Source organism: Epinephelus lanceolatus, chromosome 22 (genome assembly GCF_041903045.1).
Source record: "Epinephelus lanceolatus isolate andai-2023 chromosome 22, ASM4190304v1, whole genome shotgun sequence".
In the NCBI taxonomy this organism is placed as follows: Eukaryota; Metazoa; Chordata; class Actinopteri; order Perciformes; family Serranidae; genus Epinephelus; species Epinephelus lanceolatus.
In genome coordinates, this window is record NC_135755.1 from 30,172,964 (window position 1) to 30,192,731 (window position 19,768).

Sequence of the window (19,768 nt, forward strand, 5' to 3'; positions counted from 1 at the left end):
GTGTGCCTGTCATTAAAATGTGTTTAGTGGGTATTTATGCTTGCCCTCTCGGTAGCAAGCAGTGATTTATTGCTGGGGCCTCACAAACTTATTTGTCTAGAGAACTGCCAAATTGATTTGCATTAGTCCACAGAGTTCCATTCAACGGGATTTTTGTTCTGTTAATACAAATGAGTATAGCGGGGCACAAGGAAAGCTACAGAATGATTGATCGTCCTAGAATTAGTTTTCAGGGACTTTTTGAACTCTGGGATTGTAGAAGTTAGCATTTTTAGCATGTCAGTAGGCTGACATGTGCTGGCATCTTCTGAATAGGGGCAGGATTAGCACCTGGGGTATAGAAGTCTTTACATTTATATGTTGATATGATGATACACATGCTGTGTTTCTAGCCATGCAGGCATCATAGTTCTGGGGATGCCAGCTGGTTGATCAGTCACTCGGTCTCTCAACAACTTTTCAATGGATTGGGATGGAATTTGGTACAGATATCGATGATTCCCAGAGGATGAATCCTACACAGTTGGTGATCCCCTGAACTTCCCTCTAGTGCCACCATCAGGTTCAAATCTTCACTCCTCCATTGCAATTTCTCAACATTTACTTTATTGGAGCCAAATTAAGTACAGATAGTTCTGTCCCCCACAGGGTGACATGTAATAAGTGATTTTCTTAAGTAGTTTCGTCATCAAGTCAAAATTTTGATTTAGCTAATACTTTGATTTTTGACTAAATCTTTCAAAACTAATAACCTTTGACAACATCAGCAGTACTTTATGTGTAAAATAATGGACTTAGCCACTGTGATGTCACCCATTAGTTTGTGGATTCCTGTTTTGAAGCCTCAAGTTGGCATATTGGCTGTGGCCATCTTGGATTTTTGGAGTCAAAAGTGACCATGTTTGGATGAGAGGGTGGAGCTAATCATCATGCTAGCTGCTAGCCTGGGTAGCGTGGTGTGTTTACAGCAGTGGTTAACTTTCATAATGCTAATTTGGGCTTGCTAAAAACTGGCTTAAGCACAACCAAACTCTGAACATGACTTTTTTAGCTGACCAAAACATTAAAATTAACTGTCATGAACTGAAACACTAAAACACTGAAATAGCTGCAGCTACTCATATACTCTGTGACTCTGGGGTTATACCATAGTTACGTTACCTAACCAATGTTGTTGCTGTCTTAGCAACCTGTCAATGGATGCATCTACCTGTCCCTCAGAATGGACCCACCCTTGAATATGCATAACTTTAAGCCTTAATAAAATTCAAATGGATGAGTTTAATAAAAATTCACCCTGTGCACAGTTGTTAATAATGTGGAAATTAACTATAGAGACCGAAACCATTTTTCCCCTGGGCTGTAAACCTCACAGAGCCACTTGCATCGCTGTAGACTAATATTCTTGCTGTTTAGTTGCCTTTCCTCTTTATTTTTTTCACAAATGACAAGGCCATCAACATGGGGCGGATGATGAGCAGAGGAGCCAATTGTGAGATATTAAAAAATATTATAACCATCAAGATATATTCCATCAACACATGATGATATCAGCAGTGACAATATTGCAAAAGAAATTGTGTTTACTGAGGAATATGCTGGGAAAGGGGTCTTTTTTTTTTCTTTTCTTTTTTTTGAAAGCCACTGTCTGATCTTGATGAAATTGCCACGCTGACACTATCACCTGACCTCTGTGCTTGCTTTGAAAACATTGTGTTGGAGAGTGATGGGAGGCAAAGTGCATCAGCCAGGCCTCCAGTGTAGTCGGGGCCAAAGAAAATAATACAACATGTCCATTCAGAGAGCATATTTAGTTTTTCCCATTTCTGAAGCTCAAATGAAATGACATGAATGGGGGAATCAGCGGAAATAAGCAGCACCAGAGCTGAAATACAAGATGTGGTTTAGTTTTCTTGGTATTTGAAGTATTTTACATTAGTGCCCAGACCACTCTTCTTCTGACTAACATGTCAGGTGTTATGTCGAGAAGAGTGCATAAGGCTTTTTGAAGGGTGTGATTGGGTCTGTATGTTGGGAGGTGTTGTGTGTCAGGAAGCCCAGCATATAACTTCTGTGTGTGAATGTTCGCACGATGTTCACACACTTTGTGTTAGCAACACAAGCCAGTTGGTTGGGAGAGTGGTGGGATGAGATGTGGCACCACAGCTGCGGTAAAGTGTGTGAATTGCAGTTGAAATCCCAGCTTTTATTAGCACTCTGCTCCTCCTCTCATCTTTTCCCGGGTGACTTTGACTCCTTCCTCTCGCACTTTCTGCTCTGTGAAACCCTTGGACGTTACCATCTGGACTATGTCCACATGATGAGGTATTCTTAACACTGTATTAGAGTAAATAAGGACTTGAGCTGGGCAGAAATATGAGCAGAAAGAGTGCATTGAAGTTGCATGAATTCTAGCTGTAGCAGGAGTCAATTAAAGGTCATTGTGTTGGAGATGATTGCAGGGCAACGTCAATTTTATCGGTGAAACCTGCCTTTTAAAAATGCACACCTCATTAGGATACAGCTGAGCAGTATGCATACTGATAACATGCAAGCTGATGTTCATTTTTCTCTCCTCTGCTCTCTGCAGTCAGTCCCAGTGACAACAGCAGGGCATTTGGTCTGAGCTCGGTCTGGCCCCTAGAGGCCCCCTCTCATAAACAAGCCAATGGAGACCTGAGGCTGGGCCCCCACTGGAGGCCCCAGAGCCCGAAAAGTCCCAAAAGCCCAAAAGTCCTGCGTCTGAGTCCCCAGGAAAGCAGGTACAGCAGGACTGTTCTTTTCTTCTACATGTAAACATTTAAAATGGAGGATTTGATTGATCTCATCTTACCACGCTTAAATATTTTTTAATTTCTTCACACTTTCAGTCTGTCGATGAGGGCCAAGCTCCTGGAGTCGGACAGCAATGAGAAGGGGGAATCCAAGGATGACTTTGAGGAGTACAGACCCTCCACGCCTACCCCTCCCATTCCCCCTGCTCAGAACGGTACCCAACGCCCTCCATCACTAGCCTAACCACCAGCCGCATATCTCCCATTAGCCACTGTTACTATTCACACTGTCATGACTGTGAATTATGTATAAAAGCTAAATGAATAATAAATGCCTCGTCTCTCTCGCCTTTGTCTTTTTAAAGCTTAACAAAAAAAAACGTTTTTCTCTCTCTCTGCAGGCTCCTCAGTGAAGGACAGCCTGCGGCTTCCTCTACCTCAGCGAGACTCGGTCAGCGAGGAAGGGGGTTCCTCCCCAGCTGGCTCCCCCAGGCCTGAGAGGGGTTCCCACGGTGGCCTTATTAAGAGCACCCACCGGGCCCTGCTGGGCAGCGGCTCCCTCCTGGCCTCCGTAGGACTAGGTCGCTGCCTGGATATTCCCCCAAGGGTGCCCCCTCGAACTAACCTCCCTTCCCTGGAGAGCCGCACCCCCTCTGAACCAGAGATCTCATCCCCTATGCCCCTCATTTCAGACCCCCCGGTGGTGGACGATCTCATCACCTTCTCCACCTCTGAGACGCTCCCCAGACCGCTCTTGGATTTACCTCTGCAGTACCAAGAACTGAAGCCCTTACCCCTGACGCCACCTCCGCCGAATCCTCGTGAGAGGGGCGGCCACCGGACGCCGCAGATACCGCAAAGTCCGCAGAGCCCCAGGACTCCTCTGCAGCACGGCAGGGCCAGCCCAGGGGAATGGACCCCAAGTTCCTATTCGACTAACGGGGAGCTTGGCTGTGAGGCCTGGGAGCACAAAGCTGACAGGAGGAGGAGGTCCAGCCAAGGCCTGCACACCTCTCAGCTGGGTCAGTCTAACTTTTCCACCTCAAAGAGTCACTCCACCATTTTAAAAGCGAAAGTCAGTTTAGTAGTCACTAGACCTGTCACAATAATTACTCTTGTCGGACAGTATTATCTGAAGCAGTGCAGCCAGAAATGGCAGCAGAATGTGTCTCAGTATAGGTTCTTTTTCTTTTTTTAACAGAAGGCTTGTGTGACTAACTGGGGGTGTGGGGTTTGAAAAAGTGCATGTTTCCCCAGACAGTTAGGATCTAGTAGAAGATTCTATCAGGTTGCATTATCGGAAGTGTAGGAAGTCCAGCATTTTGGGATGGTGACTCATATTAGAGGCTAAAAGTCAGGATATCTCAGTCTCTGCTGCTTTTATTATTTTATGCCTCTGCGGCGGCGAAGGCCGTGGCCGAAAGCATTATGTTTTCGGGTTGTCCGTCCCATTCTTATGAGCGTGATATCTAAAGAGCACTGTGAGGGAATTTCCTCAAATTTGGCACAAACGTCCACTTGAACTCAAAGATAGGGTTAATGAAAAGCTAAATTGTTGTCAGATGATAGCTTTTGGCCTTTTGCTCTCCACATGGAGTATTTACCTGCTGCTAAAACATAATTGGTCAGTACTCAGACTGTAAACAGACAACAAACGAAAACAGGAATGCTTCAAATACCAAAATCTTGTACCTTTTCCCACAGATTCTGCATTCATATGTAGAAATCTGTTTATAGAGATGAATAAATCGCTGGAGTGCCCCTTTAAATTACAGTCTTCTGTCTAAATCAAATCAATGATTCATCCGCAGTTCCTTAAGGGAATACTTTGCCAGTTTTCACCCAGCAACACAACAATGCTTATATGTAAATGAACTTTGGTTAACTTCTCTACATCTTACCAGCGCCAAGATTACCCTCCTCCCCCCATCTTAAATCCTCCAGATGACGCATCGCTGGCTCTAGGGCTGTTCCTCAAACTGCAGATTGTATTTCCGCATTCTTTTATGCCCGACACAACCAACACAAAGAGTACAGAAGCCATCGAGAGAGAGACGCTCCTGTTTCTCTCAAATGCAGACTTAACTTGAATCAAACTGTAAATTTAAGCAGCGCTGATCAAATATAAACCAAAATTCTGTACCTGTATTGACTGTATCTCCCTTAAAATGTTCCCAGAAACATATTTTAGTGCACTGTTTGGCTGTAATATGAGAATTTGTGGAAAAGGAAGTGGTCGCCATACTGTTTCTTGAATTGTTAAAGTTTAGGCTGAACAAATTGAGATTAAACAGTAAAACTAAGCAGTACTGATTAAATAAGAACCAAGATTCTGTTACTGTGTTGCCAATTTCTCACCTTAAAGGTTTTCAGGAACGTATTTATCTTACTGTTTAATTGTTATAAGAGATCATTTGTGACCAGCTGGCCACCATAGTGTTTCCTGTGGGAAAACGGATTAGTTTGCACTACGTTACCCTCCAGCAGGAGTGTTTATTGGTCCAGTGCAGCGCAGTGTATTCTGGTTGTTGTAGGTTTTTTGCCTCTTGAGCAAAAGTGAATGCCACAGCCTTTTTTGTCTGTTTTTCTCTGGTCACGTAGCACCAAATTCTACTGCATAGACAGCCAAGTTTTTATGAAAAGGCCGTCTTTCCCGCACCATGCTTGTTTTTAGGAGGCCCCCACACTGCAGCTGGATCCACATTTTACCTTGACTAAGTACCTTTTCAGCATTACAATGTTCCCTCACAGTTCTAGCAGAATTATTATTGTTACTTTTTAGCAAGATCTTTCTGGCACAAGGGAGGCTTCAGTGCTGCACAAGCTTTTTCATTTACATCAAAGCTCGTCTTGGACTATTTGCATATCTCAGGTAACAGCTGGCCCTCCATACTTCACTGCTAATACTTGCTAAGCAAAGCTAGCATCCAATCCTCTGTTGTTTTCCCTCTTTCAAGCCGGAGTTTTTCCTTTATTGCAAAGTTGAAGATGAATGCAAAACATCGGGGATGCAGCTGAGGTCATGCAGACAGAGAAGTGCTGGATTCAAATTTGCTAACATATTATACTATTCTTTCTGGGCAGTGCTTGGGATAGTTTGGCTGGAGATCAACAGTGCGTCTTGGGTGTATTTACCCTCCAGTTTGAGCAAATGTTCATATGGAGACATGCCAAATGTATGCCTGTATGCCGTACAGGATGCACACGACACATGATGAAAGATCACATTCAGGAGGGATTAACATTCATATTCCTCCTCAAAATTACATGTGGAAGTGCGATGTTCACTTCTCATGGGGCATATTTATACATTTGTTTTGATTCACGTGTGTTGTTAACAGAGATGATCTGCATATCAGCAACACTTTGATTTACTGTACAGTACATTCACATGTTTTACCCAAACACTAATATGCATTTCTTAGAAGCACTGACACAGTTTAGAGCCATAATGATGGAGGCGTGGGTATTGGTTGTTTTAAGAGTGAGTGGGCTTTACGAGGGCTTTAAGAGGGCCCTCTGGTAACATTTCACACTCTATATCTGGTCCGTTTGACTCACAAAGCCTTGGATTCTCCACAGAGAGGTTCTTACAGCTCTGCCCCGCAGGTACCGAGCAGACATGCCTCGCCTGTTCCGTCGCTAACAGCCGTAATCTCACAAACCGCATGCGCTCATTACATCGAGCGCGCAGAGGCAAAAAGCCACACGTAATTAAACAGTGAGTGTTTTAGCTAAACATCTTATTATGTTTATTGACTGTAATGACTCAGGCTCAGATGCATAGACAGACTGCCACAAGGTTGCTGGCGGTGACTGTGTGCTTGAAAGAGAGAGATGAATGCAGTGGATTCCTTCACTGGTGTGTTTTTTTCCACCCCGCGCGCTCTCATGTGACTTCTGATTGCTCTTTCTTGTCAGATGAATAGCTCAGCAGCCTTGGAGAGTTGCTGTTGATGTAAATAACGCCATTTGGCAGACACATCACATTTGGAAATAGCAAATGTTCATTCAGGCTGATTTATTCTGAGTTTAATGTTCTTGTCAGTGCTGATTTACACTTGCTGTTTCAGCTCTGTCAACTAGTTACACAGCACCACGTTATACTTAATTCAAAGTAATTGCATCAACATTCTCTGCTGGTTATTGTTTCATTTCTTTGTGCAACAATAATGTACCACTTTCATGTTTCTGTTGGAATCAATTTCCCCATACAGGTTTATGTGTTTTGCAGAATATTAGAAAGCTAATGCAAATTTGAGATTGGAGAGGAGTGCATAAAAGATCACCAGGGCAACACTACAGTGGTTTGAGAGTATTTGTAATTTGCAGATAAACAATTAAAGTCTCCTCGAGCAAGAAAGTGAAGGAGAGGATGGTGAAGATGTTTTATATGTTGACTGTGCAGCCTTTTTCTGAAATTGTGTCTTAAAGGGGTACCTCACTGATTATAGACATAAAGGTCAGTGTACTTGTCACGGGGAGTTCTACTCAGCCTGTGAAACCACTTATATAATGTCCTCTTTGTGGCTCTGGAGGAGAAGTCACAGAAAATAGCTCTGATATTAAATGTTAGTTAAAATATTTGACAGAAAACCTGTGTTATAAACTGTGGCATTGAGTGTGAAAGATGAGTAAATTTAACAGGCTGGGTCAGTCTGATGAAAGATGCTCTTTAGTTCCAATATGGGGAACGTAGGACTCAGCATAAGCCAGGACATCTTGGCCTCAACTGCTTTGATTTTGACCTCTATTTGAAGTCTCTCACAAGTCAACCAACTTAGTGAGGTACTAAATGCGGCATGCCCAATCAAAATCTGACGGATATTGTAAGCATTCATTTCTAGATAAAAGTAGATGTATGTCAACATCTCAATTTTTGGTCATTTTAGAGTTTTGCTTGACTTTAAATGAAGTCTTGGCTTTTAGAGTATCAAAACCTTTTAAAACCCAACGGTAACCAATTTGAGCTGACGTTGTGCGATGCTAAGCCACTGAGAACATCAAAATATAATGTTAAATGTTTAAACTTTTGATTTAGAGCAAGTCACAAATGGCTGGAGTGCCCTTCTAATGTTTTTTTTGTCTCTTCCTTACAGTATTGGACCTGCCCTTATGCCAAGACACACAAGACGCCGATGACAAACCCTCTGTGTCCTTATCTCTTCACCCCAACCCCGCCCTCTGGAGCCCCAAAACCCGTCGCCTGGAAGTCAATGTCATCCCCCGGCCCCGCCCGTCCCCCATCCGCCCCCGCATCGACCCCTGGAGCTTCATCTCGGCTGGTGGTGGGAACTCAGGTGGTGGCCGCAGCCCACACCGTGTGGACAGCAGCCCTCTGGGCTACCAACCCTCCCCTACCAACCCTTTCACCAACTGTGACCCCTTCCCATCGCCAGACTGTGACCCGTTCACCCTCAAGGCTGACCCCTCAAGCGGCTCGGACACAGCTTCCCCCTTCGACCCCTTCTCGGCTCCCTTTCCCACCTCCCGTTCTGCCCCGTGCTCCACTAATGGCTCACCCACACTGCCCTCATTCCGTATAGCGCCCATCAACCTGGCCGACTCGCCACTCATTGACCTTGGCTGGGCAGCCTGCAGCAAGCCCATAGATGGCGCCAAAGAGAGAGCTCATCCCCGCAAGACACTGGGGCTCAAGCCCTTCAAGTCCCCAACGCAACTCAGAGACGATAGGTTCTAAACCTGTGCCTGTGGCAAGGCAACACAGTCCTTTCCACTACTTTATCCTAGCGAGGATTTGGAATCTTGTAAAAACAAAACAAAACAACAACAAAAAAAAAACGCACACCCATCACTACCCACTGAGGTAGGTTTCCCCCATGGGAGCTCCAATCATTGCAGGTCCTATTTATACACCAGCCTGCTGCTTTGGAATCCTGAAAGCCAGTGAAAGGTGGTACATTGGATTGTGGGATAGCTGCCTTTGAACCAATAGCTGGTGCCCATTTCATTCTTCCTCTTTATCTCGGTTTCTCTTTCCCTTTGAAGGAGCAGAACACAGATCACTAGTCCCATCTTCAGATTCTATCAGACTGCTCATATCACCTGCTTTCATCTCCCCCCTACCTTTGAAGCATTGTGACAATGCAGAGGTGGATAAGGCGACTTGCACAGCTTCATCTGCCTCTACCTCTCTGCAGACTGAAAGCATTCAGGACAATGGAAAAATTGGAGTGCCTTATTTTGTGAAGTGTTTTTAGTATATATCTTTTCAAGATTTCTTGAATGGTTAATCTGGTGCATAGGGAAGATGCTATGAATTTGGCTTAAATTTGCAAATCAGCTTAGTGTTGCCGTGGAAGAAAATGTCATGTGCGTGCGTGCGTGTGTGCATGTATGTCTAGACTCATTGTTCAAGGAAAGCTTACTGTTTTTGTTTTTTTATTTTAAACAGCAGCTGCCTGTTGCATTATGGGAGAAAGCACTCAGAGTGGATATTCCAGGCCACTCATGAAATCCAAGACAAATCCATGACCCAGACATTCCACTTGGAAGCAGATAAAATTCCAGTCACATTCCCCTTGAAATGCCAGGGATTGGACAGATTCATTGGGCTGGCAGGCGACACAGTGCCGGAAACAGGACGGGGGAGCCCTCTGCATTCCCCTCATATGCCAAAGAATGCCACTGTGACAGAGTAAGGGCTGGGACAAAGAGTGTTTGCAAATACATTGTTTTTACCTCCATGGAGTGCCAGACGGGTGGAGGCTGCCGCACTGGACAGCACAGAGAAAGTTGAGACAATCACAGATAGTATTTAAACACAACTTAAATATACTTTTCTGTGGTTATCTGATTAAATATCACCCTTGCCGTCTTATCACTACCCGTCTGATGCTGTAGGAAGGTTCAACCAAATACTTTGAAGTATTTGCAAATACTATAATACGTCTGTATGGAAGCTTCATTGAATAATTTATTTATTTGTACAGTCAACCAGAGTAGTAGTAGCCTCACAAGCCAGCCTGCAGTTTGGCAGACATGATTGACACTTCTCTCCTTGACCGGATTGGATGAGCATTGCATAGCTGTTATTAGTCTCATCTTCCAATGTTTGAATCAGGAAAAGTGTTGTGGTTGTTGCGGGAATGTTAAATCTACCTGTAATGATCCACAAAATTTAGTTTCTGAGAGAAGGAATGAAAAAAAAAAAATCCAAGAGAATAGTTTGACATTTTGGGTAACCCACTTATTTGCTTACTTGAGTGAGAGTGATATGAAAAGATTAATGCTACGGTTATATCGTACCTTTCAATATGAAGCTGGAGCCAGCAGACGATAAGCTTAGCTTAGCATAAAAGCAGGGGTAAAAAGCTAGCTAGTTCTGTCCAAAGTTAACAAAATCTGTCTTCCAGCTTTGTGAAATTCCCTCATTAATAAATCACATCTTGTTTTTTTAATAGCATTGACTTCCTAGAGTTTTGTTTTGCCAGGAGGTTGCCAGGCAATCAGTGAAGACTCCATGAAAAGAAAACGAGGTGCTGATCAATGGATTTTATTGCCTTTGGACAGAGCCAGGCCAGCTGTTTCCCCCTGTTTCATCTCTTAATGCCAAGCTAAGAGAACTGTTCTCAACCTTTTTATGGTTAAAGACCTCTAAATCGATACGCATTAGGTCACGCACCCCCATTTGATAAGATTTAGCTTCAGGGACCAGGGGGCCAGGGACCATCTAAACATTGGTGATGGGAAACATGGGTCAAAACATTTAGTGGTGAGATGTAGGCTGGCTTTGTGAGACTAGAGAAGCAGGGCTCCTAACTCTTGTCCTTCCCATTTTTTTTGTTAAAGGTCCAGTGTGTAGGATTTAGGGGGATATATTGACAGGAATGGTATAAAATATTCCTAATTATGTTTTTAGTCACCTAAAAACAAAAATTGTTGTGTGTTCATTACCTTATAATGAGCCATTTATGTCTGCATTTGGACCATTTGTGTTTTTGTGTTTTTTGCGTCAGCCTCCTGTAGTTTCAGAGTGCAATCTACAACCTTAGATGCCACTAAATCCTACACACCACACCTTTAAAAATCCATCCTAAACCATTTTAACACTGCTAAATAGATCTGGTAGGATCCTATGAATCACTGTGATATCATTTTTAGATATTTCCACAACAGATACAGTTTAGAAGCTCAATTTTAAACAATAGTATAGGAAGAAATTCATTGTAGAAATATCAATTTTTCCACCGGCAGCAGTCTCAAGAGACCGGAATGCACTGGAGCAACAGCTTGCCCTTTTACTCTTGGTTCACAATCATTATCATCGCTGATCGTTATACGTACTAAGTGTTCAGGCACTTTCTTGTGAGGCGGATTGAGGGAAAGTAGCTGCAGCAACAAATACTTCATCAGAAAGTAACCCCTGGAATGGGTTGTGTCCAAGGGTGTGTTTTTTTTAAATGGCAGTCACCTGGTGTATTGACATAATCAGTGGAGGTCCAAGCATGTAAGCAACTGACAGAGACCCACTTACGAATGGCGCAAAATCGTCACCCATGTCTTTGCTGGAGCATTACGAGGTACAAATACTAATGATTGGCTCCATCAGTGACACCGTGTCATTGGAGGATAATAACGGCTTTGTTCTGATGAAGAGTGAAAACCTTGTCTCCAAAGGGGAAAGCTTTGTGATTAGCCTAATAATCCGTCTGACGAACAGAAGAGGCTGATAGTGATAATTAGCCTCTTGATAAGAGTAGAGAGCATTAACAAAGCGTTCAGATATTTGGTTAATTAATTTCCCCCGACGTTACGAAAATGCCCCGCGTCCTCCTCGCAAGGTATATTGAGTCGCCTTGTGCATCAGCTTACGTCTCGATTTAAGCTGTGCCCTTTTTTTATGCATAAAGTTTCAAAGGCGGGTTGAGCTATCTTTCCTCCCTTTTCTCTCCTTTATTACTCTGTTGCCACTGGCTGTTCAGCTGCTGACCGGATGAAATCTTCACCGCTGAGGCTCACCTTTTTCTACGTCCTCCGCCTTCAGGTGATGTGGGAGATTTTCTTTCTCTCTCCTCTCACTCCTACTCCTTTGCTTCCTTCTTCTCTGGAAAGTTTTCTTGGGGGCAGTTTTGTCCTGACACTGCAGAGCATTCAGTTCAGTAACAGCCAGGTTTCTATCCAGTAAAAAAAAGAAATAGCATTTGTCATAGGACAGAGTCCATTAACAGAGGAGTGCTCATTTTACACAGGCAATTGGATTTGTTTGAACTTGAAACAGGAGCTTTATTGAATATTTCTATTGCGCTTTAATGTGTCTGTTCATCATCTACTGGACATCCAAGAAATACTCAACAGTAACAAAGAGACACAGTGCTTGTAAAGGTCTTAGTATGCTTCAGACAAACTTGATAGACATCTAAAGGCAGACATTTGCATGTACCTGGAGGCTTAAAAACCACATAAGGGGGCAGGTCAGGTCTGACTCTTCCCTAGCTGGAATATCTTCCTTGAGAACATCCAATCTGAACAACAGAAACAGAGCTAAACATTGCAAGACTTTATCTCTGGTTCAATTAAACAACTCACCTGTCATCACATAGACATGAGCACTTTAGAGCATCCTTCCTGGTGTGCAAAAGTTGGAGGTTTGATCCAGAATTTGCCTCTCTCAGCAGTGTTCCCTACCTTGCCTTGCTCGCCTGTCCTCGCCACAAACGTTTTACAGACGTGACAAGTGATGAGTTATTGCCTCGTGTCAACACACAAAGCCACGAGAGCTATCCTGTGATAGTCATTAGGCTGGGATGGCTGTTATTGTCAACAGAGCTCTGCGAGGAGAAATGATACATGAAGGAAATTGAGATGATTGAAACGTCTGGCAGATTATTTCTGTCACAATTTCTGTGTGTGTGTCAAGTATCCACTTCAGCCTGCCACTCATGTCTTGTCTGTATGTTCACTCAGCGCCAGACTTTAATTTTCCCTCAGACCTGATGTTGAAAAGTGTTGCCTGCCGTTCTCCATCTAGCTTGCACACGTTGAGTAATTGACTTTATGAAATATGACTTGCAATAACAGGAGTAGGCTTTTCACATATGATTAAGTTGTTGCCCATAGTCAGAGTGGGTTTCCTCCTGGAAGTGGTTCCTTTGAAGTGGGTAAAAACTTTCCTGCTGCAAAATGAAATGTACATAGAAATACATTAGAATACTTAAAATGTATGCTTATTTTACCATAAACAAAATACTTTCACCTCAGCTCTTAATCTGACAAAACTCTAGTTTGGTAGCTGATGGATTGAGTAGGACACATTCTTAAGAAGTCTTTTGTGGTCAGGGACGTCCGATTTTTGGTTTTGGCTGTCAGATGTAGGAACCGTAGCTGCCACTCCTCTTCCCGAGCTGACAGCCGGCACTCCAATAAGAAAGCACTGATGAGTTGCTTGTGACGCTCTGCTCTTCCAGGCATCGCCCCATCCGTCACTGCAAATCAGCGTCCCGAGTACAAACTGACAGGGAGAATGGAAGCGAATTCTCTGCAGGAGAGAACGATATCTGGCCACCGGTGATCCACTTTCAGCCCTCACAGTGGCCGGAGGCAGACATGATTTGATGATCTTAATTCGAAGTTCAAGCTCAGACCATTGCGCCTAATCAGTGAATGGCAAATGGTCAATACATTACATGAATAAAAGCTAATGAGATGGCACAATGGAGGAACCCAAAGGCCCTGACCCTCATCACACCAAGAGGCTACTTGTGATCAGAGGTTGTGTTATAGAATTTCAGAGATGAAAAATCAGAGCCATTATCTAGAGGGGAAAAAGACATGTTGCAAGCTACCTATTTGCATTGCCTAATGCAACCATCCATCAGGGTCATAGTCACATTTAAAGCTTAATTTGGCTCTGTGAAAACTGGATATGTTTACATGCATACTTATTACATTATGTACCCTTATTAAGCAGCTGATTCAAATTGAATGCCACTGACTATTTTAAATGCTAAAAAGTAAACTACGCTCATTTTCAAAATTCATACATGTTATACCTGTGGTCTAAGACAGTCCAAAATTTTAGTAATCATGAACAACTTTCTTCCAAATCCAAAAACTCAAATTTGTGATGTCATTATGTGTTAAGTCTGGAAAGATGTTTTAGATGACACTGAGAGCACCCAGGGAAATGTTTTGAGAATATGGGTACATTCTCTAATTCAGAACTGAGAACCCTGCAGTAAAATAAAGCTTGCGTATAGAAAGGACAACATTCTGAGGGTCCACAAAATCAGGCTCCTGTTCATTGTCCATGGAGCAGCTGCAGATTGTATACTTGATGACATCACAAGTTTGAGAGTTAGCAGCCTGTTGTCACCCCCAGGGCGTCCAATACTGACAAATTGTCATGCCCCTCGGTGTGAGATATTATATCACCCATATGTGGCAGTACTTGACGCTGGGGGCAACTGACGTTGTATAAAGCATGAGATAGTCCATGTAGGGTGGGAAGGGTAGAGATAGGTCAAACTAAATTGGACTTTCATCCAGAAGACCACAGCTCGTGTCCCGTGTGAAATCAAGTCAATGTTGCTTAAACATAACGTTATGCAATTTACGTACATTCGTCACACAATGATGAAACAAACATACTTATTTTAAACCAAAACATATTTTTTCCTACTCATAACCAAGTACTTTAGTTGTCTATACCTAACCATGACTTTCACAACATTCATTAGGTGTTACAATGCCTTTAGCTGTGCGTCACATAGATTCGCTAAAGGAACATGACAAAGCGTCGGAATTGGACGACCTGGGAATAAGAACGGGTTTGACTTACTTCTCTTGTTTTTGGCTTTGAGACAGAGAGAGTAGCTCATGTTCACAAATATTGATTGAACTTTCCAAGGCCAAAGAAATAACGTAATTTAGGTAGTGTTCCCCTTTAGATTGAACTATCCTGTTAACTCTAAGTAACAGAGCACAGTGTACACATAAACATACCCATCTCTAATGTTTGGCTTCAAGTCCGGAGGAGACTTTATTTCTTAAATTGCTGCAGCTCTGGTTAAATCATGTTTTCTCTCCTTCATGGTTACACAGAAAATTGGAGAATGGAGGGGAAAAACTGCATCTGAACATGTGTCGCATTTATTTTATTGATGAAATCTTACCTTGGCAGGTCAGCGAAGAGTAAATTCTAAAACGACAAAATAGATGGCCTGGCATTTCAGTGGCTTTCACCCCATTTACCATTGCTGCCTTTGCTTGCTTGTGTTCAATTAAGTGGAGGTTACAAACATACCTGGTTATCAGCCTCGTTTCACTTGTCTCACAGCCAGCCGTCAGCGCCAGAGACACATTATTGCTCTTTCTGGCTCATATTAACTGAAACACCTGCCCAGACCTTTGTTTGGCATTAACAGGCCGAGACCAAATGATCAAATATGACCTTCCATTGACTGTACAGGAATTGCACATCCCAATAGGGATATGGACAAAAGCCATGTCTGCGAGAGGCGCTGCCAGGGGCGTAAGCTAATGCTTGGTCTCTCAAAGTGTGAACATTATTCCTAATTCTTTTCAGTCTGCCTCCAAGGTCACCATCTGCTGTCCTCTCTTTCTCTAACAACGAAAACTGAATGAATGGGAGCCACGAAAGGTGGACCAATTTGTTTCCAAGACCACTGTAACAGCTCTCGGAGAAGGCTGGTGTTCTGTTTAGCAAAAATAAACATGGATTTTTATCTATGAGGTTATTAAGTCCAAGGCCCGCACACTCGTCCCCCCTCCACTCGCCTGTGGTCGTGATTATTGTTCTGCCTCACCATTGACACTCAATTACATCGTGATCTTCCTGGAATAGAAGCCGCTCAATCTGTAAATTTCTGTTTCTAGAGTGTTGAGTGAGCGCGCTGCAAACCAATTGGTTGAGTAAACAGCTCTAGTGTCTCAAATACAGAGACTGCAAATGATTTATTGTCGTCTCCTCTACATTGCTTGCAGATGAAAGGAGTGAAATAGCCGATGTAACGCTGTGTCATACTACATGTCAGGGTGCAAGCGAGTTTTACCAGAATCAGAAATAGTTTATACTTTATTGATCCCCGAGGGGAAATTATTTATGTTACAGGTGCTACTTGCAAGAGAGGAAAGATACGTGAAAATATAAGAAGTTTAAACAATAGTACCAGTACAACCTATTAAGCAATCAATGAAGCTTGATGCAGTTATTGCATCAAAAATACAGTTTTCCCCACCTCACATCATTTTTACCATTCCAAGAGTTAGTATTGTCTTTATTCCTCCCATAACATGTTTTAGGAATGCCTTTTCAGCAGCAAATTTAAATGAAACTGGTCATTGCTATGCTAGCTAATTGCATTTGCCATAGTCCAAGCTAGCTTTGTTCTCTCAATGGTCAGCTGCACCGAAAATAGTAAATTGCACAAATTTGGATGTCAGGTTTGCCTAAGTTAAAATATGGAAAACTCTGCATGGATTTTGTTTGATTCGTAGCTCAGATTCCAGTGAAACAAATCAGCAAGAGTGCTGAAAATACGAACAGGTTGAGTTAGCATTTTAGCACTTCTGGTTCCCTTACCTCAAAGTTTATAGTGTTTTTTGAACGGGGTTTTGGTTGGATGCCTGAAATAAGGTCTGTGGTTAGCACCAGCTTAAGAGACTTTTACGCTTTTTTCTACGACATAAAATACAATAGTAAATACTTGTAAATTTTGAGGCCTTTAAGTGTCTCAAAAAACTAACAGGCTAGCTAGCCAACAAGTAGCTAAATGAGACTACAGAGCATCACCATGCTAAACCATGCAGTACAGCCTCGTTGTGGTGGCGATGTTGAAATTGTAGTCCATTTATAGCCTTACGTTAACTTTTTACTTTTAGCAATTGAATTTATGCTTCAAAAAGTGGCATTCATTTAAGGAGCTTATCTTGCTGAACAAACATTTTGTTTGACACAGAGCTTACTTTCTGCAGTAATACAAAATCCAATGGAAAAATCCCATTGGCATTTTGTCAAGGGAACCAGGAGGACGCTAACTTCCAAGCTAGCCTACAATTAAATGTCATCCTTGCACCACTGGTTGCAAATGTTGTCCAAATGTTCAATGTATTAAATTGGGGTTGACAAATTATACAAATGCCAAAATAACTAAAATGCATGAAGATGGATAGATATACAGATACAGATATTATTTAAGTGAAGCTTGAGGGTATGCAAGAGTAGGTGGTCTCTTTCAGGTGCACATGCTTGGGCTTCAGTAACTCTAAGTGATCCACAGAGGCAATTTGAAGCGGTCCCCATGACTCACTGTTGGAATCTTTTCCACTCACTGCATCACAGTACTGTAAAAGGCTTTCCCTTTCTGACAGCTTCCCACCAGCCAGCTAAAGACATTTACAAAACTGATACACAGGGGGAAAAAGTGGATATTTATAAATGGCCATCTTTTTTACACACTGGATCAAAACTATTTCTGTTCTCTAGATGGCCATGGACACGGTCTACATTAGGATGACGGGTCGATTGCTTCATATGAACAAAACATTTTCTAGGTTTTCACTGGAGTATTTAAGATGTATGTATGGGTGCTTCACATGAGGCAGAGTAACTTCACATTCCAGTTCTCCAATTCGACCAAAATGATTCCTCGACAAGCCCCAGTATTTGTGTGTAGCAGAAAATTCAAGAGAATTGCCTGGTAGAGCTTGAAATCTGGTTCTTTGTGTACTTTACAGCAAAATCCCAAACTTAAATTGCAGCCTAATGTCTCCTTGGGGCACCCATACTGAATTTGTATGTGCATAAAACTGCTAGATAGAGATGAGGATTGTGTCTCTACCTTAAGTAGTAGACCAGGTTGACCTCCTCTCTGTCTTTGTATCTATTTGCTTTTATTGTAATTGTTCCAGAATCATTTCCATGTTTATTTTGTGTCTTATTACAACCTAGGCGATGTGATAACACAATTGTTGCATTGCCCTGGCAGCCATTTTTACATCTCTCTCAGAACTGTCTCTGCTCATGCGAGTCGGAGGTTTTGCGGTCGTCGGGCTTTGAAAATTTGTTCTTGTTGCATTTTTGTGAAATCTCGCACTGGGCTGGGCCTAATCAACTGTTTTTATTGTTGTTGTGTCAAGAGGACTATTTCTGTATACAGTATGTGAAAATGTTTTTATTTTTCTCTTGACTATTATAATGGGTTTTAACCTGTGGAAAAAAAACAAACAAAGGAAAAAGCTCAAAAAGAGATGAGACCAAATAAAATGTAACACTCCTGACTTGTGTGTGACCTTATTCATATCACAGAGGGAAAAGGTGGAATAACAGAATTTGGTGTCTCAACAAGAAAGCTTGGTTATTCTCTTAGTAATCTCAGTCAACCATAAAACTTTAAAAGAAATTGTTTATTTATTTTTTATGAGTTAATAAGGCTGAGTGATTGTATTGGTGTAATTATATGTGGTAATTGTCATTTTTACTCACCTTTTGGACTCACTGTCAGTTATGGAAGCCCAGTTGAGGACATGCATGTAATTATCTCCCTTGTGTTGTTTTCTTGTCATGTCAGGTAATTATTTTATGATCTCAACATAACAATAATTATTCTTTGATCACAAGGAAAGGTCTGATGTTAAACTGACAAAATTATTACTTTGTGATTTTGAGAGATTTTGGTTTGCATCATAGTCTGTTTTGTTTTGACACAATCACGAAAAAATGAGAAAACAATTCACGTGAAAGGTCCATTTAGTAGCTGTTCTGGAGCGCTCAGCCATTTCACATGATCTTCATCAGCAGATAGATTTTGCCCAGTAGTCATGGAAATGTAGACATCACATTGGAGGTCGCCCAGTAACAATTTAACAACAAAATGAATCAGAAAATGTGTTCTTAATCACATTAGTGTATGTCTTTTGTCATTAATTCAAGAAGCACCCAGAATTTTCATATTCATATCAAGAGTTTTTTTTTTCTTGATAAGGACTTTCCAAAATCGGGATCCAAATGATGACAATTTATCCTTTGTTGGAACATAAACGCCTGTGCCAAATTGCTTTGCAGTACATCTAATAGTTGTTGAGATGTTTAACTCTAACCCTAAAAATGTCAACCTGCTGGTGGCGCTCAAGAAAATGTCATGGGATCAGTCAAAATGGTTCATCCTCTATGGACAATGAATGTCTGTTTGAACTTTCGTGGCAATTGAGTAGTTGCCAAAATACTTACCATTGTAATAAAGTGGTGGACCAACCAGCCTAACCCAAGCCCCCAGGAACAGCACTGGGCTTTGAAGCCAATTTTACATAGTAGCTATAACTTCCAGGTGTGTCACATGATGTCAAAAAAACAAAAGAAAGTAATATATGACTTTTAGTGTATCGGATCTTCTCTAGATTCATGCAGGACATTATTTCTCTAAGCCAATGTGAGAGGGAAGGAGGAGCAGGATCCTTCCATTTAAGTGAGGTAGCTCGTCGAGCCAATGATGAAGCAAAAGCCAGAACGCTGAGTTTAGCTTTAGGCAAATCCAAGTCTGGAGCAATTCCAAAAATTGCAGTCAGGGGATTTGGTTCAATTTGGTGGTGAAGGGTTTCTGATATTGTTTGAAAAACTGATGTCCAAAAGTTACCTAAAGAGGGACATGTCCAATACATGTGATGGAGTGAGGCAGGTGCACTTTTACATTTGTCACATGTAGGGTCAGCATCAGAGTACATTCGAGCTAATTTGGTTTTTGATATGTGGATACGATGCACTACTTTAAATTGCAAAAGTGCGTGTCGGGAGCACATAGAAGAAGAGTGTATCCGATCAAGTACTGAATCCCATATGTCGTCTGTAAAAGTATAATTTAGGTCTTGTTCCCAAAGCCATTCTTATAGCCGCCATTGAGGAACAGTAGTTTGGAAATAAGGTTGTTTAAAGTGTAAAGTCAATTGGTAAATACTGGTTATACACGTGAAATTCTTGACCTCAAAATCCTTCAATTGTACGGAAACATTTTATACTA

General features: G+C 42.0%; 1 protein-coding gene across 1 annotated transcript in view; it reads left to right on the top strand.

Annotated features, from left to right (window-relative positions):
* The window catches only part of LOC117245793 (mitogen-activated protein kinase kinase kinase 11), a 55,025-nt gene extending 46,406 nt beyond the window's left edge, over window positions 1–8,619 (top strand). Inside the window, exons 7-10 of the mRNA XM_033609324.2 lie at window positions 2,591–2,762; window positions 2,871–2,989; window positions 3,176–3,796; window positions 7,874–8,619. Coding sequence (XP_033465215.1) covers window positions 2,591–2,762; window positions 2,871–2,989; window positions 3,176–3,796; window positions 7,874–8,475 — 1,514 coding nt within the window. The 3' untranslated portion in view covers window positions 8,476–8,619. The remainder of the gene's footprint in view (window positions 1–2,590; window positions 2,763–2,870; window positions 2,990–3,175; window positions 3,797–7,873) is intronic.
* The last annotated feature ends 11,149 nt before the right edge of the window (window positions 8,620–19,768 follow it).